This window comes from Rutilus rutilus (assembly GCF_951802725.1).
Source record: "Rutilus rutilus genome assembly, chromosome: 7".
In the NCBI taxonomy this organism is placed as follows: Eukaryota; Metazoa; Chordata; class Actinopteri; order Cypriniformes; family Leuciscidae; genus Rutilus; species Rutilus rutilus.
The window spans coordinates 30,808,223-30,834,058 of NC_140221.1; the positions used below are offsets into that span (position 1 = coordinate 30,808,223).

The 25,836-nt window shown below is 36.2% G+C and overlaps 5 protein-coding genes across 8 annotated transcripts; 2 read left to right on the forward strand and 3 right to left on the reverse strand.

Moving 5' to 3' along the window:
- Nucleotides 1–1,465: 1,465 nt before the first annotated feature.
- On the forward strand, nucleotides 1,466–3,475 carry tcnba (transcobalamin beta a). Its single transcript, XM_084412814.1, has 4 exons — nucleotides 1,466–2,298; nucleotides 2,538–2,679; nucleotides 2,998–3,131; nucleotides 3,266–3,475. Exons 1-4 carry the CDS (start codon nucleotides 2,220–2,222, stop codon nucleotides 3,334–3,336), a joined length of 426 nt encoding a protein of 141 aa, XP_084268940.1. The 5' UTR covers nucleotides 1,466–2,219; the 3' UTR covers nucleotides 3,337–3,475.
- Nucleotides 3,476–4,811: 1,336 nt separating this feature from the next.
- On the forward strand, nucleotides 4,812–6,502 carry tcnbb (transcobalamin beta b). Its single transcript, XM_084415373.1, has 4 exons — nucleotides 4,812–5,113; nucleotides 5,392–5,530; nucleotides 5,809–5,942; nucleotides 6,113–6,502. The coding sequence occupies exons 1-4, from the start codon at nucleotides 5,035–5,037 to the stop codon at nucleotides 6,175–6,177; spliced, it is 417 nt and encodes a 138-aa protein (XP_084271499.1). The 5' UTR covers nucleotides 4,812–5,034; the 3' UTR covers nucleotides 6,178–6,502.
- On the reverse strand, nucleotides 5,935–9,151 carry LOC311294462 (zona pellucida sperm-binding protein 3 receptor). 2 transcript variants are annotated; one of them, XM_084415372.1, is made up of 6 exons: nucleotides 9,074–9,151; nucleotides 8,422–8,666; nucleotides 8,174–8,335; nucleotides 7,847–8,014; nucleotides 6,661–6,864; nucleotides 5,935–6,570 (listed from the first exon to the last, which is right to left on the reverse strand). In XM_084415372.1, exons 2-6 carry the CDS (start codon nucleotides 8,534–8,536, stop codon nucleotides 6,557–6,559), a joined length of 663 nt encoding a protein of 220 aa, XP_084271498.1. In that variant the 5' UTR covers nucleotides 8,537–8,666; nucleotides 9,074–9,151; the 3' UTR covers nucleotides 5,935–6,556. The 2 variants fall into 2 exon arrangements, with proteins under 2 accessions (XP_084271498.1, XP_084271497.1); XM_084415371.1 differs by lacking the exon at nucleotides 9,074–9,151 and having other exon boundaries at nucleotides 8,422–8,764.
- A 1,867-nt stretch (nucleotides 9,152–11,018) lies between these two features.
- On the reverse strand, nucleotides 11,019–16,964 carry hinfp (histone H4 transcription factor). Of its 3 annotated transcripts, none has more exons than XM_084415020.1 (10): nucleotides 16,887–16,964; nucleotides 16,276–16,483; nucleotides 14,907–15,136; nucleotides 14,700–14,799; nucleotides 13,492–13,644; nucleotides 13,261–13,338; nucleotides 13,004–13,124; nucleotides 12,749–12,887; nucleotides 12,519–12,643; nucleotides 11,019–11,506 (listed from the first exon to the last, which is right to left on the reverse strand). In XM_084415020.1, the coding sequence occupies exons 2-10, from the start codon at nucleotides 16,439–16,441 to the stop codon at nucleotides 11,161–11,163; spliced, it is 1,458 nt and encodes a 485-aa protein (XP_084271146.1). In that variant the 5' UTR covers nucleotides 16,442–16,483; nucleotides 16,887–16,964; the 3' UTR covers nucleotides 11,019–11,160. The 3 variants fall into 3 exon arrangements, with proteins under 3 accessions (XP_084271146.1, XP_084271148.1, XP_084271147.1); XM_084415022.1 differs by lacking the exon at nucleotides 16,887–16,964 and adding an exon at nucleotides 16,609–16,704; XM_084415021.1 differs by lacking the exon at nucleotides 16,887–16,964 and having other exon boundaries at nucleotides 16,276–16,574.
- Nucleotides 16,965–17,826: 862 nt separating this feature from the next.
- On the reverse strand, nucleotides 17,827–25,607 carry dpagt1 (dolichyl-phosphate (UDP-N-acetylglucosamine) N-acetylglucosaminephosphotransferase 1 (GlcNAc-1-P transferase)). The gene is made up of 9 exons (XM_084413393.1): nucleotides 24,740–25,607; nucleotides 24,517–24,637; nucleotides 23,482–23,695; nucleotides 23,197–23,343; nucleotides 21,209–21,293; nucleotides 20,829–21,017; nucleotides 19,283–19,370; nucleotides 18,960–19,115; nucleotides 17,827–18,342 (listed from the first exon to the last, which is right to left on the reverse strand). Exons 1-9 carry the CDS (start codon nucleotides 24,901–24,903, stop codon nucleotides 18,277–18,279), a joined length of 1,230 nt encoding a protein of 409 aa, XP_084269519.1. The 5' UTR covers nucleotides 24,904–25,607; the 3' UTR covers nucleotides 17,827–18,276.
- Nucleotides 25,608–25,836: the final 229 nt, after the last annotated feature.

The window sequence follows — 25,836 nt, forward strand, 5'->3', positions numbered from 1 at the left end:
TTTTTTTTTTTTTTTTGAGAACACAATTGTTCTCAATACAGCATGGTGGCAGACGCTCATGCTTATTGGGCTGTTGTGTGGTAGTTTACATTACAAACCCTCTCTGCGGGAAAGTGAGGGCAGGGCTGGCCTGGTCATGGGACATGTGGAGATCTCAGTTTTCCCATGATCCAAGAGAAAATTCAAGCAGGTGCAACTGCATCTCCATATGTCCATATAGAAATATAGGCTATACATCATACGATTTTTCGCGTGCAAATCAAATAGCCAACATTAGACTATTCGCTTTTCCTGATCACCAGCAACAGGGCTGTTTTCCTTTGGGGCAGGAGGAAAACGTATGTCAAACCTATTTTTAGAACCACTTGCTTATGAGATTGCTTTGGGTGGGGGGATGCAAAGGAACGGGTGGGGTTGGAGATGATGTAGACGAAAAACTTAAACAAAGGGAAATTACAGCCTGTCCAGCAGCACGGGAGAATTGAGCACGCGGTCTCTTTAAAGGCGGCACCTGCGCATCGGCTGCTACTGGTGCTGATGCTGATGCTGCAGTGCTCGGGTTATTCTCGGTGAAACCGTTGGGGTAACTCGCGTTCAAACGACGCCCTGCATCATCCATGGCAAGAAGTACACATAGCTGTTGCTGTTTTGATACGCTTAATATCATATTCACTGTTTCTCTATACGTCAGGCTAAGCTGATATTGGGGATGGAAAGGGACATATAGCCTAACGCTTACCGGTTGCTTTGAATAATCTTTTCAATTTTTCTTTTGCTTAAAGGGAACATTATGTGCATGTAATTAAGAGACAGACGGATAGCACACACATTATAGCATGATTCATAGTTTTTACTTCTAAAACATTTCTTACAATAGGCTATTTTACAGTAAACAATAATAAACAATATAAATGAACAGTATTTTAGAGTTCATTGTCCTGTTTAAATCAAATATACTTCTCACTGTATATGGTAAATTATAGATCTCACAAGGTAGGCTACTTAGATAACACCTGCACATCACTGGTGATAAAGCAACAATGGTCGGTTTATTTTGCTGTGGTTAATAATTAATGTTCATTGTTCATTAATGATATGTAAACAAATATTTAAGAGGTAAGAGAGGTCAGTGGAAAATGATACTCTCATTTACCTCACTCTCTACAGTAAATTTGACAAGTCATATTTCACAATACAAGAGGTCACAGGTCCATGCCAAATAATTACTTCTGTATACTTTCAATGTTATCATAGTTACTCAACAGTTAAAAAAAAAACAAAAAAACACTTTTGATGAACTGTTGTGATATTAGTAAGAGTTTTGAATGTACACCTTACTTGTGAAAATAGTACCAAAGTGAATAAAAATAAAAATCTGTAATAAATCATTTTGTATCAATCTTAATGGAACAAGGGAATGGACCATTTAGTTTGTGATTCGTATTCATAAAAAAAAAAATCAAGTTTGAGATTTATGCAAAATGTTTTAAGCTCTAGTTTTATTTTTTTTATTTTTTACTCATTTAAAACAGACAGACAGACAGACAGACAGACAGATAGATAGATAATAGACGGACAGACGGACAGTAGGATGGATGGATGGACCATGGACAGTCAGATAGGTAGGGTCTCAACATTTGTGCTCTCCTCTATCACAACCAGCCTTTGCATAATATGTAGAGAGGAGATGTACACTGAAGGAATTCTGACATTTACATATTCTATAAACCAATTTTAGGTCATGAACTAATCTGGTTAGGTAAAGAAATGATTAAATAAAATAATTAGATAAAGAGAGCTTCCACCTCACAAGGTACTAGATGACACCTGCACATGGTGATAAAGCAACAATGGTGGGGTTATTTGTGTTGTGGTTAATAATTAACGTTCATTGTTCATGAATCATGAATGAAATGTAAACAAATATTTAAGAGGTAGGAGAGGTCAGTGGTAAATGATAACTTAACCACATAATCCTCACTCTCTACAGTATATTTGACATGTCATGTTTCATAATATACAAGAAAGAATATGGTGACAGGTTCAAGCCAAATAATTACAAAAACATTTGCAGACCACTCCTTTCTAAGGTAAGAGATAAGACTTTCCCATAAACCCGATCATTTATTATCTAGAAATTGGCATGCAAAGAAAATGCAGAATATAAATAGGTTGTGCAGTTGAGAGAGACATTCAGACACACTGAGCAGACTGGCAGAATGGCTCTGACAGCGATTAGTCTTCTGTGCTTTGCAGCTTTGCTGCCTTTCCCAGGCCTGGGACTGCCTGCAGACTCAGGTGAGGCATCTTCTATAAATGTTACATTCAAAAATTTAATTCTAATGTTAACTCCACTATTGTTTTATATAGAATTGTTTCAATTACATAAAAAGTAAGTGTAAATGTAGCCTAATTAAATTACAGTAATTGTTAATGCATTGCACCCATTAAAACTACACTATAATAACTCTAAATTACCACTGCATGTATTTTATATATTCAAGCTATAATGCTCTTTCTTTCTCTCTCCCAAACAGGCAAGCTGGAACAGGTCCCCGTTAAGGTGACTGTCATGAATGCTTTCACTAATGAGCATGTTTCCTACTCCGCCACTGTGATAGAGGAAGGGCTGATGTTTGGGGTCTTAAATCAACTGCAGGACAGCAACACCGGCTTCAAGTATTCCTTAACATTTATTTGAGGTTTAGTGTACTTCACATGCAGTAATGTAATTACAGTATATCATACCTGATTAACTTTACTACTGGTTGTGATGACCCACTGTGACCACTAAGGAACAAAAAGATCAATGCGATTCTGCAATGAACTATTATTTTTCTATCCATTTCCGATAAGCCTGCAGATGCTGAATCAACGCTTTGTCTTGTCAGTCAATTGAACAAGGCCCAGGACTAACAAAATTTTTAGAAAGCCGACTTTGAATGGAATTAAATTTTTGTGCTAATTCTGCTACCTTTATTTCTGTTTTAACAATAGATTCTCCTACACTATTCACAAAACCTTTGGCATATATCTGGAGAGTGTGAACGGATTGGCTGGATCTGATAAGGACCAGACATACTGGGAGCTTCTGTCTGAGAAAGCAGGAGTTACCACCCGACTAGAAGTGGGTAAGGGAAAATATAATTATATACTGAAGTATTACTTAACGGAGCAGGAAAGTTTAATTTAACTTACAACACAATAATTAATTATTAAATATAGATTATTATTTATACTCTGGAATGCCTCATTTTTTTTGCAGGAATTGGCTGCTACCAACCCCAGAGAGATGAGAATTTGGTCCTGAGGTTCACCACTTGGGCCAAAAAATAGATTTGTTTTATCATGAACTATATGTGACTGCTGAATTAATAGCGCATAATGATTCAAACATGTCATAAAAGTTTGAGTGAGTGGATAAACTCATAATTTCATTGCATACAGTATAACATTCTAATAAACATATAGAGCTGACGGAACTGAAAAGCCTCCCTGATCTTTTAACAAACATTCCTAACTAATTTGATTCAAATAAATAGTACATTACCAGTACAGTATTCAACACTACCTCTTCACCTGGCTTAAGCTCAGAGGACAAAAATATTAAAGGTTCATCTCTGGACTAAACACAGATCAGGTAAAAACAGTCAGTGATTTACATGGTCTCTAATGCACTATTCCAGAGATGCACAAAATGCCTTTTTATTCAGTTTGAGAAGTTCTGTTAAGATTGAATGTTGGCTGACGGATGGACAGACAGACTGACAGACAGATTAAACAGTGAGACAATCAGTGAAACATCTCAGGATTATAAATGAATCCATGGCGGAAGTCTTTACGGAACACTCCTTTCTAAGGTATGATACCAGATGCACTAGTCAGACTGGTAGAATAGTTTTGACAACAATTATACCTTTGTGCTTTGCAGACTTTCTTTTATTAGCATATGAGACTTTGAGGAATCTGAGTGTAGTTAAATGTTATTGTTATAGTATGTTTATTAGTTCACTGACTCAGGGTAGACCATGGAAACCCTGGAGATTTCAGGGAATATTAAAACTGTGGGTTTCACTTTATTTTGATGGTCCCTTTAACACATTCTGTTGACTATACGTAGCGTTGCACATGACAACTCACTCTCATTATAGTCGAGTATGTAGACTGGTAGGGTTAAAATAAGTTGACATGTACTTGCAAAGTTTCTTATAGTCAGTAGAATATACAGTATGTATAATATAACTATTTTTTCTCTTCAAAAAGAGATCAACCTTAGGTATGTGTTCCAAAGCATTCATTAATTATAATCATTTAAGTTTGGGTAGTGCATTTTCATGTCTATGCTGAAAAGGGGGGTTACAGTTAACACTAACAGGTCTGTTTTTCACACAAAAAAATCCACTTAATTTCAAAATGTATTCTCCTTTACCAGTCCTATGCAAAACATGCTGGGAACTAGAAATCCACTGCCCAATTTCCAAAGTTATCAAGAAAATGTCATTAAGTTACTACAACATGCATAAAAAAAACCAAACAATAATAATAATAATGCAGAAATTTGAGTTTAAATTACACACAATATTAAGTTTGTCAACATTACTATGTCAACAGACCTCAACAAAATAATGTTTGCAACTTAAAAGGTTTAATAATTTTTATTTATTTTTTACACGTAACCATGCATTTATTTAATTTGTGATAACAGGACCCCTGAGTGAATGATAGAATAGTATGTACTGTGATGACTGAATAAGTTTATGAACAGAATCAATATAACTATAATTATTCCAGATGCTTTTACAGTCAGACCTGACTCAACACTTGTCAGTGTATTGCACAAGGCTCAGGGAGTGAGCACTGAAAAGTCAAGATTTGTTTGTCATGTTTCCTTATGTTTCTTGGCTAACCAGTTCTTGTTAAGGTATGCATTTCCCACGAAACCACCTAAATAATTTGTAAAATTAGCATATAAAAATGCATAAATAGGTTGCACGGTTGTGAGAAACATTCAGACACACTGAGCAGACTGGCAGAATGGCTCTGACAGCGATTAGTCTTCTGTGCTTTGCAGCTTTGCTGCCTTTCCCAGGGCTGGGAGAACGTGACCACTCAGGTGAGTTTTCTTATATAAAGCCATGAATTCTGCTTAAAACAAGGATACATATTATTGAATTCAAATCCTGTCTATACTATAGTAAATAACATTAATAAAGTATGTAAATCCATGATTCATTACAAATTACCAGAGCATTTGTTATTAAAGCCACAGTTTGTGCTGGTATTCTCAGAACATGTCTTGCTTGCTTTGGTCACTTAAATGCAGTTATTTAAATAACACTTGCAGTTTTCTAAATAGCACCCTTTCTCTGTTTGTTGCTCTCTTCTAAACAGGAGAACAGGGCCCGGTGTTAGTTAAGGTGGATGTCACTAATAAATTCACCAACACGATCATCTCCTACTCCACCACTGTGCCAAAGGGAATGCCGATGTTCGGGGTCTTGAATAATCTACAGGACTCCCAAAGCTTTAAGTATGGCCCAAACGTTTATCGAATTATTGTGGTTTAATTCACTTTACAGTATAGTATAGTAAAATCATGACTGAATGAGGTTATAAGGAAATAGGGTGGATTTTACCACTGTGAAAGACAAAAACAAAGAATCCATGAAACGCTAAAATATACAACTTTATATGACTGAGATGATTTAATTGTATACCTGACTCAAGGCTTGTCTTCTAAGTTTATTGGGAACTTCTTAGTGCTAATTTTATTTTTTGAGCTAACTCTGCTACCTTTATTTCTATTAGTTTCACATACAGCATAAGCAAAAGCTATGGCATATATTTGGAAAGTGTGAACGGACTGGCTGGGTCTATTGCAAACCACACGTACTGGGAGCTTCTGTCCAAGAAAGGAAAATCTGTACGCAGTCTGGACGTGGGTAAGTGTATGAGTTTAATTATAAAACATGTCACAGTCTGAGGATGAGTGCAAATACAATGGAGAAAAAAACAAAACATTTTTTTTTAAATCAGTTCAGTACTTTGATTCTATTTTATTTACAACACAAAATAAATAAAATCTATATTTTTTTACCCCAATCTTTTGCAGGAATTGGCTGCTACCAACCCAAGAGCAATGAGATTTTCATTATGAATTTCACCCGCTGGGACTAAAAGTAGATCAGTTGTATTTTGTGGTTTCAAATGAGACCCCTCTGATTCTATATATCAATCCCACATCTTGTATCAATCATCAAGTGCATGAATAATCTAATGATTTGATTGCATCTACTCTATAATAGTCTAATAAAATCACTGAGCATTGCTGGAACTGTTTCTCTGATCTTTCAACAATTGTGACTAATTACAATCAAATAGTGTACATTACCAGTCTCCAATTTCATAGATAATGAGATATATATTCTTATATTCAAGGGTTTTTATGCATGTCAAGCTTGTCTTTTTACATTCAAATAAAGATCCATTCTGTTGTTTCCAGAACTAATATGAACATAATGTCTTCATAGAAAAGGATAAACAGATTCACTGTCTTCTATCCTGTAGAAGCTGAAAGAACAAACACAAACATTGATTTTCGTGTGCTGTATTTGCCACTGTTTTAACTAGCAGCAGTTTAAATGACTCTCTGAGACTTACCACAGGGAGTGAAGCAGTCACAGTCGCAGAAGTTGCAGCGTGTAAACCAGCGCTTCCAGCCTGATTCTTTAGTCCTGCAGTTCTCAATGCGACTGCATTCGTGGTTCAGAGGAACCGCATAGCTCTTGGCATCAGGACAGGTGGACGAACACGTCCCGTCAATGTCCTTCTCGTTGATCTCAACCCGGCCACGATGACACACTCCTAATGTCACATCCAGAGGAGACAGAGAATTGAAACTCACAGCCAAAGAAATTCATTTTAATGTAAAATGTAACTTATATACCACAATCATTGTTTTTTTCTCCACAACCCAGACTTTGACAATGTTTTAATTATAAAAAAAAAAAATAGCACAACATGAATAAACTAAATAGCCTACATGTAGAGTGTATACATAAAATTTTAAGTATCAGTAGATATTTCATGTTATAGATGATGACTATGCAGTCTAAGAAAAGGCCAGATTTTTTACCTGCATTTTGAATTACGCATTGCATTGTGTTGTGTTAAGTTAAAGGAAATATCTGTAAAGTTAACAGATAATAAATGAGACAGTGGACCACAAATCCAGTCACATGGGTATTTTTTTTTAAAATTGCTTTCCATTGATGTATGGTTTGTTAGGATAGGACAATATTTGGCCGAGATACAACTATTTGAAATTCTGGAATCTGAGGGTGCAAAAAAATTGAAACATTGAGAAAATCGCCTTTAAAGTTGTCCATTTATGTTCACGATTGTGCTGCATTCACTTACAAAAATAAATGTTTTATATATTTATGGAAGGAAATGTACCAAATATCTTCATGGAACATGATCTTTACTTAATATCCTAACGATTTTTGGCATAAAAACAAAATCGATCATTTTGACCCATACAGTGTATTGTTGGCTATTGCCACAAATATACCCGTGCTACTTATGACAAATGTAGTAAAAATGTCCTAGCAGATTATTTTTCTTACTGTATGTGTGGTCATTCAGGGTTTTTTTTTATTTTTATTTTTATCAACACCTCTCACAGTAACAGCACTCAATAATATAACAACTTAGTTATAGTTCAATCTCTCATATACTGTAAATATATGAGACTTAAGACAGAATAGGTCTTGTATTCATAATCTGAGGATTTACCAGGCAAATCCGTAATTTGTTTACAATGTTCAGCCTGACAAGGACTTACTGAGGCAGGAAGGTTTGGGAGTCCATTTCCCATTGGACTGGCAGGCTCGAGCAGGATCTCCAACCAACACGAACCCTGGCCTGCAGTCGTACCGCACCACAGAACCCACCCACCAATCACTCCCATACACCATCCCGTTAAAGTCCACATCAGGTTTTCCACAATTCACTAGGGCAAAAGTTTTTAGGACAAAACTCATGAAGCACATGAAAAGTTCCAGTGTACACAGAATAAATCAACAGAATAAATCACAAATTATTCTGTGTGTTTATGGAAATGCCTAAAGAAAAAAGCAGTGCATTTCATTAAAATGATGATCTGTTGTACCTCTACAGAGGGATTTGTATCCCACCCAGCAGCAGTCTGAATCTCCACAGTTGTCTCTCTTTAGCTCCCTGTGTCTGCCCTTACATCCTCCAAAACAAAGCGGGGCTGTCCCGGACCAGTAAGTGTCTCCCAGTTCATCCTCCTGTTCCACCTCTAACAGACCTGAGGGACATGGCGCTCAAATATTTCTGACATTGTCTAATTTGTAAGCTTAGTTTAGATATGAATAAATCAAATGCTCCTCTTACCACTTCCTAGATCTTCCTCCACAGCTGTTTGTTCAGTAAATGCAGTTATAGGCACTTGAGTGAACACCCCATGCATGGATCCCAGAAGCAGCAGCAGAAGAGCTCCTAGTTTCATGGCGTTTCGTTGGTGGTAATACTTCTCTAATGCAGAAAAGTCTATATCTGTTCAGTTCTCCTCATATGAACGTAGTTCCATTCATTCTCTACTCAGCAATCCATCGTTCTGTTGTCTCAATATGGAGGTTCTAATTATTTGAACACAGAAAAACCATTTACATCAAATGTATTTTTTACAGGCTATCTCCAAGAACCTATCTTCCTACAGAGAGACTCTGTTCAAGACAGATGGAAAGAAAGGGGAAGTGTTGCATCTTAGCTCACACTAAGCCCCTAACGCAAACTAATCTTTTAAACTCTGCTAACACACCAGCGATTATCACCAGAGCAGAGAGAAAGAGATTATAGAGAACGGGAGAGAGCCATGGCTTGGCTGATTTGCAGTTAGCTTAACTCTCAGTTGTGCTGATTGTAAATTTCGTGTTTTTCACATTTAATAATGATAAGAGATTAATCTTGTCCAATGTCCTTGAGATCTGCAGTGCGTGTAATTACTGTAACGACACAGATCTGTGAAAAGCGCTCAAACACTGACCTCTGACTGCTGCAGTAATGCATAAACTTCTGCCTAACCGAGCACAACCATCCTGCTGACTCTTGTCCTGAGAGACTCAAACAAACAGGACTTACAAGTATCGTTCTTAGTCACACACAGGATCAACTAAGAACAAAGTGGATTATCCCCAGAAAACACTTTACCTACCTGAATACGAACTGAACATACCCGAGTACACCATATACACACTACCAATTCAATTTTTGGGGTTTGTAAGATTTTTAAACGTCTTTGAATGAAGTCTCTTATGCTCACCAATGCCGCATTTGCTTGATCAAAAAACAGTAAAAACAGAAATTGTATTACAATTTAAAACAACTGTTTTCTATACATATATTTAAAAATGTATCAGTAGATTCTCTGTGATGGCAAAGCTGAATTTTTAGCATCATTACTTCAGTGTCACATGATCCTTCAGAAATCATTTTAGGATTTAGTGCTCAAGAAACATTTCCGATTATCATCAATGTGGAAAATAGTTGTGCTGCTTAATATATTTTTGGAAAGCTTGATACATTTTTTTCTGAATTTGTTGATGGATAGAAAACTCAATGTAACAGCATTTATTTGCAATAGAAATCTTTTGTAACATTGTCTTTACTGAGACTTTTGATCAATTGAATGCATCCTTACTGAATAGAAGTATTCATTCCTTTAAAAAAAAAAACCATGATCTGAAACCTTTGAAGAGCAAGAAATAATTTCTGCTGTAAGCAAATGTAAATGTTTAAATTGGAGAAAAACAAAACAAATAGGACAAAAATGTACTGAAATAACTGCCATTGTTTATTTCAAATAAAATTAAATCATTTAGTATAGTTTTCCTTCTCAATTAGATTATTAGGACTCAACGGCAATGGAAAAGGTGTGTCTTAATGAAAGGTCAAAACTATTTTTTTATTTATTTTAAAACTACTTTTTACTTTGATAGAAAAGTGTCAGGAATAGGTGTCTTTCTGCAGATTTTCTGATCTCCATATAAAGTTGAAAAATAAATTAAACGGGTGTTGGTCAGTTTGAAGTTCAGAAGCACTTCCAATTCAACTATTAGTTAAAACTACACACTGTAAAGATTTCTCCAAGGTGATCAGTCCTTCTCCTTTCACATTAACACTGAACCTGAAGAGTCAAAGAAAGCTGATTAAATTGTTCAGTAGGATTAAACATTTCCATTCCCCTTTACCCTCTTCTCTCTCACTCCCTCACAAACCCAGACAGTGAAATGTAAAGGGATAGTTCAGCCAAAATAATTTGTCATTTAATCACCCAAATGTTGTTCCAACCCTGTATTTTCCTTCTTCCGTGAAACACAATAAGAGGTGTGTTTGTGTGTGTGTGTGTCTATTACCTTAAATTACTTGCAAGGAAGGTAACTTGCGCTTCCAAACTCCAAAAAGGGAAAACAGCACTTATAACTACTTATAATATAACGTACAAGTTATATATGGACCACACTTAATATAATTTCATGATGCTTTTTTGCCCTTTTTGGAGCTTGGCAGTATAAATTACTATTAATATTCATAGAATGGAAAAAGGTAGTTCAAACACTCTACTTAACAACACCTTATTTTGTTTCATGCCAGACAAAATAATATAGTGTCAGAATGACATGAGGGTCAATAAATGACCCTGTGAATCATCTCTTTAAGCCACAGGTGTCAGACTCAGTTCCTGGAGGGCCACAGCCCTACACAGTTTTGTTCCAACCCTGCTTCAACACACACACACCTGCAGTTTTCAAATAAGCCTGAAGGACTTGATTAGCTGATCAGGTGTGTTTAATTAGGGTTGAAGCTAAACTCTGCAGGGCTGTGGCCCTCCAGGAACTGAGTTTGACACCCCTGCTTTAAGCGATCCCCAGAGCTAACTTGTGATTTAGCGTGATCTTTTCTGTTCAGTGCAGTGTTCAAGGTGATCAAGGTAAAACACTCTTATCCAGCTTTGGTCCCCTGTTAGTCTCATAGTACAGTGAGTATTGTCACAGAGTTAAAAGGAATGTCGTAATGTCCCTTTTTATTGCCAGACACAGCAGCCTTAGGGAGCTCCAGTAATCCGAAGTGGTGTTAAACCACCTCCATGCCCAGCTGTTGGGCAGTGTCCTGTAACTGACACATCACTGACCCCTCCCTCGTAGAGTCTGTTTCTGAGGAGGTGCCGGCCATCAACACCAAGAACACACTTTCTGCATTTTCCTGAGTCCTACAGACCTCTGCTCCCTCCTTTCTTATTCCCGCCTCTGTATTTCCCCCCATGGTCTCCTCCAGTTCTTCCCCGGACTGGACGTTCTGCTGGCTGGACTCACTGCTGTCCCCCTCGCCCTGCCGCTCCCGCATCAGCTGTTCTGTTAACTCCACGCTCTCATAGCGGATCAGCTGCAGACGCATGAATCCATCTTCGTGCTCTTTATACCTGAAACGAGGGATTGGCAAAGTGCAAAAGATCGTAGTCAGGTTCGACGGGTAAGGTTTATTGTCCACTGGAAACCCAAAATAAAATGAACATGAAATTAATATGAATTAAATGGCAACCATGGGATCTACCGTTAGTTACACTACTTCAAATTTTTCGATCACTATGTTGTTTTTTAAATAAATTGTTATTCAACTTATTCAGCATGGATGCATTAAATTGATCAAAAGTGACAGGAAAAGCTTTTATATTGTTACAAAAGATTACAAATAAATGCTGTGCTTTTGAACTATCAAGATCATCAAAGCTTTCTGGAATTTTTTTTATCATGGGCTGCATCCAAAATCACATCCATCCCTGCTATGAAAAACAAAACAGTGACAAGAGCAGTATGTCTGAATTCATAGTATTCATAAGAGTGTAGGCATGAAGTACCCTGATGATTCTGAAGTGTGCCCATGAGGCCACAGGAGAGGTTTTTTGAATGGCAATGAAGTGACAAAACAGACGCTGGTAGGTCACATGACAGTGACAACATGGCGAATGTAGTACGTCTGGATTACATTCATACTACACAAATTCATACTATATAAAACATACTTTTTTGGCAGTCGCAACATAATTACTTATTCAAAATAAGTACCTACTCAAGGGAGTATGCTATTTCAGATGCAGCCATGGGTTCCACAAAAATGTTAAGCAGCTCAACTGTTTTCAACATTGATCATTTGCATAAATGTTTCTCAAATACCAAATCAGAATATTAGAATGATTTCTGAAGAATCGTTTGACACTGAAGACTGGAGTAATGGCTGCAGAAAATTCAACTTAGCCATTAAAGGAAATATTTCACAATACTGCTCTTTTTGACTATTTTTTTTACATAAATCTTCTTTCAAAAACATAAAAATCTTAAAGATCCAACATTTTTGAATAGTAAGGTGGTTGAGGAAATAAGTAATGAAAACTTCTTAATGGGTGGTGGCCACAAGGAAGAAGGAAGTCTCCAAACCTGAATCTCGGGTGCCCTGACGGCCATTTGAACTGATGTTTCTTGCGTAAGTGGGCAGTGAGGTTGTTTCCCCGGGTGAAGCACTGCTCACACACGTGACACTTATAGCGAGGAGTGTAATCTCCCTAAATGCAAAACAGCACATTAACATTTTTAGTTGTTTGACATGTTTTATACTGTTGTCTTTTTCTTATTGGCGAATGTTGCAGTTACTATCCAAATGGCCACACCTCATGAATGCGCTTGTAGTGGTTCTTGATTGAGTAAAGGGAGCGGGTGGAGTAATCGCAGTCAGTGAAGTCACATCGATACGCTGGCTCACTGCTGTGCGTGTCTAAATGCTTCCGCAAGTCTATTAGGTTTTTACAGCTGAAAACCACATGAACAAACAAACTGACAGGTCATGTCTTACATTGCAGGCTAAAAGATTAGAAGGAGTCACAAAATCCAGGGAGTCACCGTCATTGGTGATGAAGCAACCTCACCTGTACTCGCAGTAATCACAGCTGTAAGGCTTCTCATTGGAATGACGAAACTTGATGTGGTTTCTCAGCGAGGATGGTGATGGACAGGTCATATCACATAGTGGACATTTATAATGGTTGACTTTGAACAGAGAACAGGTTAGAACATCATTAGAACAACCAGGTCACACCATACTAGGCAATAAAGGCCTGTAAGGTCAAATCCAGCAGAACAAAGCTCAACCTTTAAGAAAGATGACACACAAAAAGACCCATACCATGGTTCCTCATGTGGTCTCTCAGCAGCCGCTCAGTGGCGAAACGTTTAGAGCAGTGGGAACATTGAAATCTCTGACCTACAAACAAATGCACACATAAACAACTGGGTGCAATGTTTTTTGCAATTTTTTTTCTATTGAAATGAGTCCAAATTGATCAATAGAAGGAATAAAGATTCCCTGTTATTGCTGCTGCAGCATGTGTACCACCTGAAATACAATCCCTCTCACCTTCTATGGAGGTCTGTCGTCGAATGTGGTCGAAGAACTTTGTGTTGTTAGCGAACATTCCCCCGCAGGTCGGACATGCCACCAGCTTTTCCTGTGTGTGACTACGCATGTGCTCTCGCAACTTAAACCTGCCCTTGAAAGAGGCCTCACAATCTAGAAGGCGAAAGGAAAAGTTAACGTCTGTGCTGAACTGTGAAAGTCGTTGTGAGAAGGGAAACCGCTCAGGAACATTCAACTAAGATGTTTTTCTGCCATGGGGTTCACTCTCATAGATAGTAGAAATATGAAAGATGTAAATATCTTCCGAGTGAAACAGCAAGAAGTTATTTTGATCAAATATTACGAGGACATATGAATTTTGAAAAAAGATTTATCTGCATGGATAAATCATTTATAATAAACACAGCAATATTCCATCCAAAAGGATTGTCAATTTTGATTTCATGGTGACTTTAAACAAATAAAAATCAAGATATTTTAATTCACCCCCTCAACAACTGTTTTTGAGTTTCCACTGGATATACCAGGCAGCCTAATTTTAAAAGTGTAATATTTATACCTGGAAAAGTCATATTATAATACATGAACATCAGTGGTTTGCAGTGTATATCATAATCATATATATATCAAATGTAAATGTATGTCTCTGTTACACTTAATTTTCCTGCTTAAATAAACATTACATAAAAAAGAGAGACCAAATACAATTCTATTTTGTATTTTTACACTAACTATGTAATGTTCTTTTAAAACGAAGTATATATTTCATCAAGTTAATGTTTTTACGCAAGTTAATGTTTAACGTAAAGGCAGTAACAATTTAAACAATATATTATTATTTTCAGCAGTCATCAAGCTTGTACACACTGGTCAAAGACGCAGACACGAAGATGTACCTTTAATTTCCCCAAGCAGTCATCATATTTTCCAGCAATTTCAAGTTTTGATTTTGTCGTGACAAAGCAGTAATATCTAAATGGCTGAGTTGTTTACTTACTTTTTAATTAGTCTTCCCATTATAGCATGGGAAAAAATACTATGCAATTCAATAGGGTGCATCAACTATTTGGTTACAGACATTCTTCAAAATATCTTAATTTACAACAAAATAATAAATTCAGGGTAAGTAAATGATGACTGAATTTTTCATTTTTGGGTGAACTATCCTTTTAATGCATAATATTAAAAAGACTACAATCATTTCTTACCTTTCCAGCCACAGAACAAAACATTCTCTTCATTAGCCTCGAGACAGTGTGCATGCATCTCCACATGTCTGTAGAACCACTCTGGATTATCCATAGACATCTGAATACAAACATACTTATCAGCTGAGTACTTGACCTGATTTGACTAGCCACATGCAATTTATCATCTACAGTACTTAAAAAGAATATGTTGGATTGCCTTCGTACCTCACAATGCTCCCAAAGACAGAGGAAGTTCTCTTGGACCTCAGGCACAATGTTGCGGTTGTGCAGGCCGACCGAGCAGGCACCCATATCACTGTGGCTATTGAGTATAGCAAGTCCCCACTGCTTCAACTTGGTGTGGTAGCAATGGAAAAACACGTGTCTGAGAAGCTCCGCATCTCCTTCCACTGAGCAGAAACCACAGTCTCGCCATAGACAGTTATGCTCCTCATCTGTAAAGCATGCAGGGAAGCTAAGGTCTATGTGAACCAGGACAATGAAGCCAGAAGCCACAGGGCCTCTGACTGCCAGACACCTGAGGAAAACTGAGATGCTTGCTATAGCTTAATACTCAGACACCTGCTGATCATGTAACATTGATACAGATAGATGAACATTGCATAAGTGTGTGCCAGTGACTGTTGGTGAAATGGATGAAGAAATAAGAAATATCATGTGTTCCTGGTCCCCTCTCAGCACTAATAGTCTACTTTGAACACCTTAAACCAGATTTGATTTTGTACACTATTCCTGGTATATATATGGTGTACTCAAACTTGTAACTGAAACCTTACTCCTCATTTTTACACAAAAATGTCTCATTAATTGTGTTATATCTCACAATTGCAACAAGAGCTGTTCTTTATATAGGCCTACTATTGTAGTTTATATTTTGAATGAGCTTTTACTTTTATATTTTCAGTTTTCCTTTTAATTAATTATTTTTATTTATTTATTTTAAGTTAAATTTTAAGTCGTTTTTTGTTATGTGCTTTTGTCATTTTAAATATTTCTTTTAAATATTTCTAAATAGTATTTTCAGTTTTAGGTTTTACTTTAATATTTTTTGCACTTACAATCTTACACATTTCAGTTAGTTGCCAACATTAAAAAACAAATTCCATTTAACATTGACATTTTATTTTAGCTTTATTTTAAAATCAACAAAAACATTTTTTAAACAGTTTTAGTTAACGATAAAAACTCTTAAGTTGAAACCTGTATGACTCTTTATTCTGTGAAACACAAAAGATATATTGAAGAATGTCTGGTTTAGGTTTTTTTTTCTCCATATAATGACAATGAACGGTGACAGATGATGTCAAGGCTCAAAAAGAACAAAAAATTAATTACAGATCAATGCTGACACTTCCAGTGACCAGTTACATAAACGACTTAGACTAGTATTACAAGTCAGTCATCTAATTTTTTTTTCTTTGTCAGTTACATAAAAAAGTGGATTGGTATCATTTGGATTCAAAAAATAATACTGAATACCTCTTGATTAACTACAAGTTGGTCAGACAATCTTAACATAGAAGCCTAAACTTAACATAGTGTTTATGCAACTGGCCACAGGTGTTGGACGCACCTGGTAAATCTGTCTCACTGTCCACGGTAGCTTTATAATGTTTCTCCACGTGCTGGCAGAAGTCCTGCATCCTGTCAAACGTCTCCTGACATGAGCCCCACTCACAAGCCAACTCCAGCAGCAGCTCCTCTCTGCGCGGGGCTCGTTTACCCGACGGGTGCATCATGAAGCACTGAATGTAAAGCACAATGTGTGGTCCTCCAGTCCTCTGAAACACACAGTAAAGTCACATGTGAGACCGATATTTGTAAGTTAGTTCTGCTCGAGCTATCTGTGCATAGCTGTCAGTTTGATTTTTTTTTTTTTTTTTTTAAAGAAAGCGTTTTGCCATACTTGAACCTGCGCCACAAATGATTAACTCCAATACATGAACATTTCTTAACTGCCAAAAGCACTGCTAGTAGTTTTATAAAACCATGGACAAAGTTGTTAACCTAGCATGAGACATAGCTGGTTAGCAAAACAAAAGGGAAGTTAACATTCTGCCTCCATTTTGTTGACTAGTAGCTTTTCATTAGCTTGGGTTGAGAATAATTAAATGTGTTTTCATCCAAGGAAATTTTGTGAGGGAGTGCATCGAGAGCTGTTAAATGGATAGAGAAATAACTCACCTTTAGTAAATACTTCAAACATTTCCTCTATATGTTTCCCACGAAATAACCGAACCAATCACATTTCAACTTTGCGGCGTCGCGTTCAAATCGCAGCCAATCAAATTGCAGCTTAGCAGTACATCACAATGATCATTCCCTCCGACATCTAAACCCTTTCAAGTGTTCCGCATCGCACTTTGTATTCAGTGGTAGCAATGCCTGTCTAACGACCCTAAAAAGGACTTTTACTTGCTATATTTTGCTATTTTCAATGAACCTGCTATGGAATTTCAACGATATCATTGTTCTATACAAATAAATCTGTATGGAACTGAAAAATCTTTTTTTCTTACATTTTAATACGTAATAATAGTTCATATTTTTTTTCCAAATGAGATTTGAACAATTTGCTGTCATTTTAATTCAATGACAAATAAAAGGAAATTATTTAATTTTGGAAACAATAAGTTGCCAATATGCTACCATTTTAATTCAATGACAAATAAAAAGCAATTATTTAATTTTGGAAACAATAAGTTGTCATTACAATATTTTAACAATTTGCTGTCATTTTGATTCAATGACAAATAAAAGTTAATTATTTAATTTAGGAAAAAAATATGTTGCCAATTTGCTACCATTTTAATTCAATGACAAATAAAAAGCAATTATTTAATTTTGGAAACAATAAGTTGTCATTACAATACCACACTTACTATACTCGCACAGTATAAAAAGGTTTTTATACATGAAAATAAAAAGCTACCTTTGTATTTTAGGAAGGGATCATCAAATTTGGAAGCCCTTAACATTTAGAAAACAGACAAAACCCATGTTAGATGACTACAAATATGGATTAGGGTTAATGTTTGGGTTATGTTTGATACTGTGTTTGGATATGTATGAATACTGTACAAATACAGTACACAAAATTTATATTTTTCTTCCCAGAAGCTAGTGTGGTCCATTGTCACATTGGTTTATTCAAATGAGTCAAAGGCATAATATTAGATCTGACACAGAAAAATATAAGTACATTTATCAAGTAATCTTTCAGAAATGCTCTCAAAGATGTCACCAACTGCCTAAAATATCCCTGAATGTAAGTGTTTCACATAATCTTTCAAAATAGAAACCTCTGCTTTTCAAGTCACCCCCAAATTATTGTAAATCCTTAAGCATGAGCCTTCCTGTCCCAATGAAAATTAAGGGCATATGTGTAGACTGTCCCTTCACATGCAGATATATAGACAGAAGTGCTGAAATACACTGTATTGTAATTAGATTCCATCATTTATAGATGACAGGCAGTATAGTAACAATAATAAAAAAAAAAAAGATCTGTTGATACAGTTTGTTCTCCAAATGAAAGCAGCAGGTTGTAAAGTCTCTCAGGATCGCAAGTTTTCTAGACGTCGTAGAACAGACGCACAAGGTGATACCGGATTCCAAACGCTACAGCACTCCCCAAGACCTAAGAAAGAAATATAGTAAGACCTATAATATTATTTAAATCTAGCAAAACAACCTTTGAAGAACATTAAGAACATCTAATTGGAGGTTCCTAGCTATAGACGAAAGAAAATCGGTGATGCGGCCTTTGCGAATTATGCACCAAAAACTGTGGAATACACTACCATCAGATATTAGGGAAGCTAGTACACTCAGTGTTTTAAAAAGAAAGTTAAAAACGTATCTTTTTACTTTGGAATTTAATTAGTTACACTGAATTATGCTTTTAATAAATTGTATTTTGTGTTGCAGGTGATTACTTTTGTGTTTGTCCTCCATATGTTTTAGTATTTTATACTGTATGTGTTGCATTTAATTTCTTTTATTATGCTAGTTTTTATTGAATGTGATGTTGCTGTTGATATTTGACTATATCATTTTTATGTAAAGCATTTTGAACTGCATTTTATGCCTTTATGGCTAGGGGGCCTTTGAATAACTGAATAACATTGAACCACTGATGATGCTTTCTCATATTTTAGTGAGGTTGTAATATATCACAACCTTCTTTACTGTTTCAACCCACTTTGAATTGAAATAACCATAGTATTGCACATTACATCTGAACTAGGGATTCACCTGTATTAACAGCATGATTGCAGTAAGGTTTCTCTCATGGGTAGGTCCCAGTACTTTTAGAACCAGGTTGATAAGGGTCATGTTGTTACACTCAATAAACTCATCATCTCCTTCCAGCCCTCTACGCACATCTAGAAGCCATAACATTTCTGCCACCTACAGGATAAAAGAGGAAATCACATTCAAACATCATTTTATACAGGGAATACCAAATAGGATGTGCTCCCAGACCTTTTGTCGGCCAGCAACAACATTCCTTTCAAACAAACAGTCCGAAACCCATTTATAATGATAAATACTGATAGTGGCATGTGTGTTTTTACCTTCAGAATAAGTTGTCCTAATTTGCCTAGGTCCTTCCGTTTGAACTTGGAATAGCTCATGCCAAGTTTTCCTGTGTCAGGCTGTAACCTGTATTAATCAATTTTAGAGGTCAAGCTCTCGAAAACCATTTCCTGTTGCTTTATCTATGGTGTAAATGCTTTGTGTAAATGCCTGTATATATATATATATATATATATACACTCACCTAAAGGATTATTAGGAACACCTGTTCAATTTCTCATTAATGCAATTATCTAATCAACCAATCACATGGCAGTTGCTTCAATGCATTTAGGGGTGTGGTCCTGGTCAAGACAATCTCCTGAACTCCAAACTGAATGTCAGAATGGGAAAGAAAGGTGATTTAAGCAATTTTGAGCGTGGCATGGTTGTTGGTGCCAGACGGGCCGGTCTGAGTATTTCACAATCTGCTCAGTTACTGGGATTTTCACGCACAACCATTTCTAGGGTTTACAAAGAATGGTGTGAAAAGGGAAAAACATCCAGTATGCGGCAGTCCTGTGGGCGAAAATGCCTTGTTGATGCTAGAGGTCAGAGGAGAATGGGCCGACTGATTCAAGCTGATAGAAGAGCAACTTTGACTGAAATAACCACTCGTTACAACCGAGGTATGCAGCAAAGCATTTGTGAAGCCACAACACGCACAACCTTGAGGCGGATGGGCTACAACAGCAGAAGACCCCACCGGGTACCACTCATCTCCACTACAAATAGGAAAAAGAGGCATTACAATTTGCACGAGCTCACCAAAATTGGACAGCTGATGTCCAAAAATGTTGCCTGGTCTGATGAGTCTCGATTTCTCTTGAGACATTCAGATGGTAGAGTCAGAATTTGGCGTAAACAGAATGAGAACATGGATCCATCATGCCTTGTTACCACTGTGCAGGCTGCTGGTGGTGGTGTAATAGTGTGGGGGATGTTTTCTTGGCACACTTTAGGCCCCTTAGTGCCAATTGGGCATCGCTTAAATGCCACGGCCTACCTGAGCATTGTTTCTGACCATGTCCATCCCTTTATGACCACCATGTACCCATCCTCTGATGGCTACTTCCAGCAGGATAATGCACCATGTCACAAAGCTCGAATCATTTCAAATTGGTTTCTTGAACATGACAATGAGTTCACTGTACTAAAATGGCCCCCACAGTCACCAGATCTCAACCCAATAGAGCATCTTTGGGATGTGGTGGAATGGGAGCTTCATGCCCTGGATGTGCATCCCACAAATCTCCATCAACTGCAAGATGCTATCCTATCAATATGGGCCAACATTTCTAAAGAATGCTTTCAGCACCTTGTTGAATCAATGCCACGTAAAATTAAGGCAGTTCTGAAGGCGAAAGGGGGTCAAACACAGTATTAGTATGGTGTTCCTAATAATCCTTTAGGTGAGTGTATATTATAACTGTAATGCATGAAGACTTTGATTACAAAGAACTTATGAGAATTTTAGGTCAAATAAAATAAAATAAAAGAATATTCGTTATAGCATGATTTTAAAATGTTAGTGTAAAAACCCACCTAGGAAGGCGATGTCTGGGGCAGGGAATAATGTGAAACAGCTGAGGCAGGGAGTAAATGAAGTTGATGACTTGGGGGATGAAGAAAAGCAGCATGGTCTTACTAAAGTGTCCGAGTATCCCGACCACTGCAAACGTCATTCCAGCAAAGTAACAGAAAGTGTCTCCCACAAACACAGAGGAAGGGTACCTGAGAGGTATTCAAAGTAGAGGTTTATTATTTGTTCAAAAACAAAAGTGGTTGAGGTTAAGATTATTATCAGTGTTGATAGTCAAACTTAATAACTTAGAGTACAGTATTTTCAGTATTTTAAAGGCCTGTCTTAAACTAAAGCACATTTCACAGGTAAAGATAATCAAAAAGCAATAGTTTTTACAAACCAGTTGTGGTAGAAGAGGGCTAATGTGGTGAAGAAAAAGGGAATCATAAAATACAAAGAGAAAACATGGTCTTCCCTGTAGTCTCCTGAAAGAGAAACGTTAATCAAAGGTCAATTTAATAAATCAAAGAGAGAGAGAATATAGCTGCAGTGCATAGTTTGAACAATAACTTAAATCATTTCTCCATATAATAGTCAAAAGTTTGGAATAGTTCAAAATGTTTAATCTTTTTAAAAACTTTAATATTATTACAATTTATAATAACTGTAAAATGTCATTTATCTCTGTGATGGCAAAGCTGAATTTTCAGCATCATTGCTCCAGTCCTCAGTGTCACATGATCCATCAGAAATCATTCTAATATTCTGAGTTGGTGCATCACAGGAATAAATAACATTTTAAAACATATTCAAATAACAACAATTCTTTTAAATTGTAATAATATTTTACAATATTACAGTTGTATTGAATTTTTTTATCATATAAATGCAGGCTGGGGGAAAATAAAAAAATCTTAATTATTCAAAGATTTTGACCAGTGGTGTGTGTATATATATAGTACAGGCCAAAAGTTTGGAAACATTACTATTTTTAATGTTTTTGAAATAAGTTTCTTCTGCTCATCAAGCCTGCATTTATTTGATCAAAAATTCAGAAAAAAAAGTAATATTGTGATATATTATTACAATTTAAAATAATTGGTTTTCAATTTATTATACTTTAAATTATCATTTATTTCTGTGATGCAAAGCTGAATTTTCAGGATCATTACTCCAGCCTATCACATGATCCTTTAGAAATCATTCTAATATTCTGATTTATTATGAGTGTTGGAAACAGTTCTGCTGCCTAATATATTTGATGAATAAAAGGTTAAAAAGAACTGCATTTATTCAAAATAAAAAAATATTTTCTAATAATATAAATCTTCTTTACTATCACTTTTTATCAATTTAACACATCCTTGCTGAATAAAAGTATTGATTTATTTCAAAAAAAGAAAGAAAAAAAAATTACTGACCCCAAATTACTGACCAGTAGTGTATATTGTTGTTACAAAATATTTATATTTTTAAAACATTTGCTTCTTTTTTTTTTTTTTTTACTTTTTATTCATCAAAGTATCCTAAAAAAGTATCACAGGTTATGAAAAAATATTAAGCAGCAGAACTGTTTCCGACTTTGATAATGATTCATCATATTAGAATGATTTCTAAAGGATCATGTGATAGACTGGAGTAATGATCCTGAAAAATCAGCTTTGCATCACAGAAATAAATGATAATTTAAAGTATAATAAATTGAAAACCAATTATTTTAAATTGTAATAATATATCACAATATTACATTTTATTTCTGTATTTTTGATCAAATAAATGCAGGCTTGATGAGCAGAAGAAACTTCTTTCAAAAACATTAAAAATAGTAATGTTTCCAAACTTTTGGCCTGTACTGTACATATATATACATTATGCATATTTTAAAATGGCTAAAAAATGGTGTGGCAAGGGGGGCGTGGTTTAGCGAAGTCTGTGACGGGAGAGAGGATCAGGAGACAGGTGCGGCGTAAGTGGGTTAAGTGTGAATGACAAACACAATGTCTTGCATCAGTAATTGGCGTGGAGAGACCGGATAAAAGCCACTGGGAAACGAGACCAAAAGAAGAGAGACGCGGAGATTGTGCGGTTGTACGTGTGGGTCCAAAGAAACACCAAGAGAGTGTGTACAAAGAGACTGTGCCAAGGAGAAAGCTCAGAGAGGGTGCCAGAACGAATTGGAGCAGCACTGATTGTACTGGACTGAGTTTTATGCCTCAGCGCCGTGGGCGTTTGTTTGTTTGTTTTTCTTTGAGTTTCAATAAAACACCCACTGACTCCGTAAGCCGACCCCGTCCTCTTCCTTCCCTACATCTTGAACTCTGTTACAAATGGTTTTGAATCTATGTGGAAAAACTGATAAAATATGTTGAAAATAGGCCCTCCTCTCACCATTGAGCTCCAGTAAATTAAAGAGAATGATGGAGCCAGATATGAAGAGAGCTTGTCCAGACTCAATGCCATTGATACCGGCCAAGATGTTGATGGCATTTGTGCAGAACACAGCCAACATTCCCATATACACATAATACAGAATGCCTGAAACACATATAAAAAACTACTTAGAATATCAACATATCCTACATATCAAACAAAAGGGCAATAAAATCAACCTCTCTGTGTCAAGACACATAGAGCAGCAGATATTTAAGCATACTATCTGACCGTCAAACTCACCCAAGTCCAGATGCATCCCCAGCAGGACACGGAAAGGTTTGGGCACGACAATGACAGTGTTGCCAAAGTTAGTAAAGTAGACCATGAGTAGAGGCAGGGAGGCCATAGTGGGCAGCAGTAGCTTGTGTCTCCATCGTAGGTTCAGAACATCATCAGCAAAACCCAGGAATATCATGCAGCAGATGGCTAACAACGCACCGATCAGTTGCACAAACTAACATGGACATATCATTGATCAAGAGGAGACAAAAAACAAAAAACATGTCAGTACAGGAAATGTTGGAATACTGTAGTGCACAAATATCACAGTGATGGTATCACATAGTAACACCATAGTACTTCAATAGATATCTTGCAACAGAATGAATGCCATTTTATTACTTTATATTTGGCTACATTATTTAGCAAGGTTGTACATGTCCACAAATGCATGATTTTCCCACTGTGGCTGTGAAGTTTCTCTGGTATCAAGGTCATTTGAGGCTAAGGTGCAAATTAGTTTGCCGTATCATTTTTGTCAAAAAACACACTACTGGTAAAAAAAGTTTGGGGTCATTAAGATTTTTTAAATGTTTTTTGAAAGAAGTTTGTTATGTTCACCTAGGCTGCATTTATTTGAAAAATACAGAAAAACAGTTATATAGTGGAAAGATAATTCACATTTACAACTGTTTTTTTTCTTTTTTACTGTTTTTAAATGTAATTTATTCCTGTGATGGCAAAGCTGAATTTTCAGCATCATTACTCCTTTAGAAATCATTCTAATATGCTGATTTGCTGCTCAAGAATAATGTCTTATTATTATTATTATTATAGATGTTAATACAGTTGTGTTGCTTGATTTTTGTGGAATACATGATACATTTTTTCAGGATTCTTTGTGAATAGAAAGTTCAAAAGAACAGCATTTATTTTACATAGAAAACTTTTCTAAGAAAGAAATACTTCTTTCAACATAATTTTTTTTACTGACCTCAAACTTTTGATGAGTTCTTGAAATGTTTATTATTAATGATCAGGGAATCATTAGCTCACCTCGTTGTGAGGGAAGCGTTGACACTTTTCTCCCATAAAGCACTGGAGGAAGGGGACAGGGATGAAGAGGAAGAGAATGATGAGGAAGACTGTGCCACTGATTACACCTTGTGATTCGGGTCTGGTAAATGAGGAGAGAAAATTCAATTCAGGTTTCAGACATCAAATTGCAATGCATACTTTTGATGCACAATAATGTATGTAAAGAAAATCAATCACTTACACCTCTTTCTTTACGGTTTTATTTAGGTCCATGCCATAGAGTCTCGCAGATATGAAATGATCCTTAAAAGCAGGAATAAGCTTGACTGTTGCAATGCACCCCAGTGCAGACATACAAGAGTTGATGATAAGAGGAAGAACAGGAATTGGAGACATCTTCTCCATTGACTAACACTCTATAAAATCGCAATACACTGTATTTACTGTATTATACAAGCAGTTATATGTCGACAAATCTCTTTGAAAACAGAGTTCGCTTCCTGTCATCAACTATCAATACATTTATGTTGTATACAATACAATATACATATTCATAGTGAAGCTGTCATTAATTGAGCATGTTTCGAGGTTGACAAATAATTTAACTACATTTCAAATACGACTATAGACCACATTGCTGCAGACACCACTGCATGAAAGCGCGCGCATAAATGACATTGGTTTCTTTTCGAAACGACCGAACTGTTTTTTATACAAAAGCACTTCATTGACTTGACGTTGACAGATGGATTTCCATAAGGTAAATTACAGGCAATCTAGAATAAGAACCCTGCCCAAATAACTACCGGTTCAGGTTAAGAGTTACTAGTTACTCGTCGGAATAATGTAAACAGCTTTTACATCAAAACCTGATATATATGTCAGTTTACAGTGTATGTTTAGCTCTGATCTCATCACAAACTCCACGTCTACTTCCGTCAACATAATCCGTCCGCCGATTGGTTATATTAATACGACTCGTTTATTATACACTTATAAGTTGTTGGTACGACAGCAAAAGCTTTAAAGCGCAAGGTTGCTAAATACACGTTAGTGACCAGGTAGGTGGTTTATCAGAGAAATATATAAATATATATTTGTATTATCTTGGTTTCAGTCGAACCTTTGAAGTTGTAACACAACCGGAAACAAAAAGCGAAAGACGGTAAAGGTCCCTTTTTTTTTTCTTTTTTTTTTTGGTCTTTCTAAAACATCTATTTACACTGTTATATCCATTCATTTTATTATTTGCCAAATTGGAATGCTGTAAGTTAATTTTGATTAAATATTCATTGTATGTTTGGACAGTTTCTTCAAAACAAAGAATTGGAGCAGGGA

Bases quoted from the DNA above. Each gene is read 5' to 3' on its own strand.
- dpagt1 (XM_084413393.1), bottom strand. From the start codon at position 24,903: ATGGAGAAGATGTCTCCAATTCCTGTTCTTCCTCTTATCATCAACTCT. The intron at 24,638-24,739 runs GTAAGTGATTGA...CTCATTTACCAG, and splicing joins AAAACCGTAAAGAAAGAGGT to ACCCGAATCACAAGGTGTAA. The intron at 21,018-21,208 runs GTTTGTAAAAAC...AATACCTCTCAG, and splicing joins GCCCTCTTCTACCACAACTG to GTACCCTTCCTCTGTGTTTG.
- tcnba (XM_084412814.1), top strand. From the start codon at position 2,220: ATGGCTCTGACAGCGATTAGTCTTCTGTGCTTTGCAGCTTTGCTGCCT. The intron at 2,299-2,537 runs GTGAGGCATCTT...TCTCCCAAACAG, and splicing joins GGGACTGCCTGCAGACTCAG to GCAAGCTGGAACAGGTCCCC. The intron at 3,132-3,265 runs GTAAGGGAAAAT...TTTTTTTTGCAG, and splicing joins TACCACCCGACTAGAAGTGG to GAATTGGCTGCTACCAACCC.
- hinfp (XM_084415020.1), bottom strand. From the start codon at position 16,441: ATGATGCACCCGTCGGGTAAACGAGCCCCGCGCAGAGAGGAGCTGCTG. The intron at 13,125-13,260 runs GTATGGGTCTTT...CTCTGTTCAAAG, and splicing joins AGACCACATGAGGAACCATG to TCAACCATTATAAATGTCCA. The intron at 12,644-12,748 runs GTGTGGCCATTT...TTTTGCATTTAG, and splicing joins ACTACAAGCGCATTCATGAG to GGAGATTACACTCCTCGCTA.
- LOC311294462 (XM_084415372.1), bottom strand. From the start codon at position 8,536: ATGAAACTAGGAGCTCTTCTGCTGCTGCTTCTGGGATCCATGCATGGG. The intron at 8,336-8,421 runs GTAAGAGGAGCA...CATGTCCCTCAG, and splicing joins GGAGGAAGATCTAGGAAGTG to GTCTGTTAGAGGTGGAACAG. The intron at 6,865-7,846 runs GTAAGTCCTTGT...ATGTGACATTAG, and splicing joins TCCCAAACCTTCCTGCCTCA to GAGTGTGTCATCGTGGCCGG.
- tcnbb (XM_084415373.1), top strand. From the start codon at position 5,035: ATGGCTCTGACAGCGATTAGTCTTCTGTGCTTTGCAGCTTTGCTGCCT. The intron at 5,114-5,391 runs GTGAGTTTTCTT...TCTTCTAAACAG, and splicing joins GGGAGAACGTGACCACTCAG to GAGAACAGGGCCCGGTGTTA. The intron at 5,943-6,112 runs GTAAGTGTATGA...AATCTTTTGCAG, and splicing joins TGTACGCAGTCTGGACGTGG to GAATTGGCTGCTACCAACCC.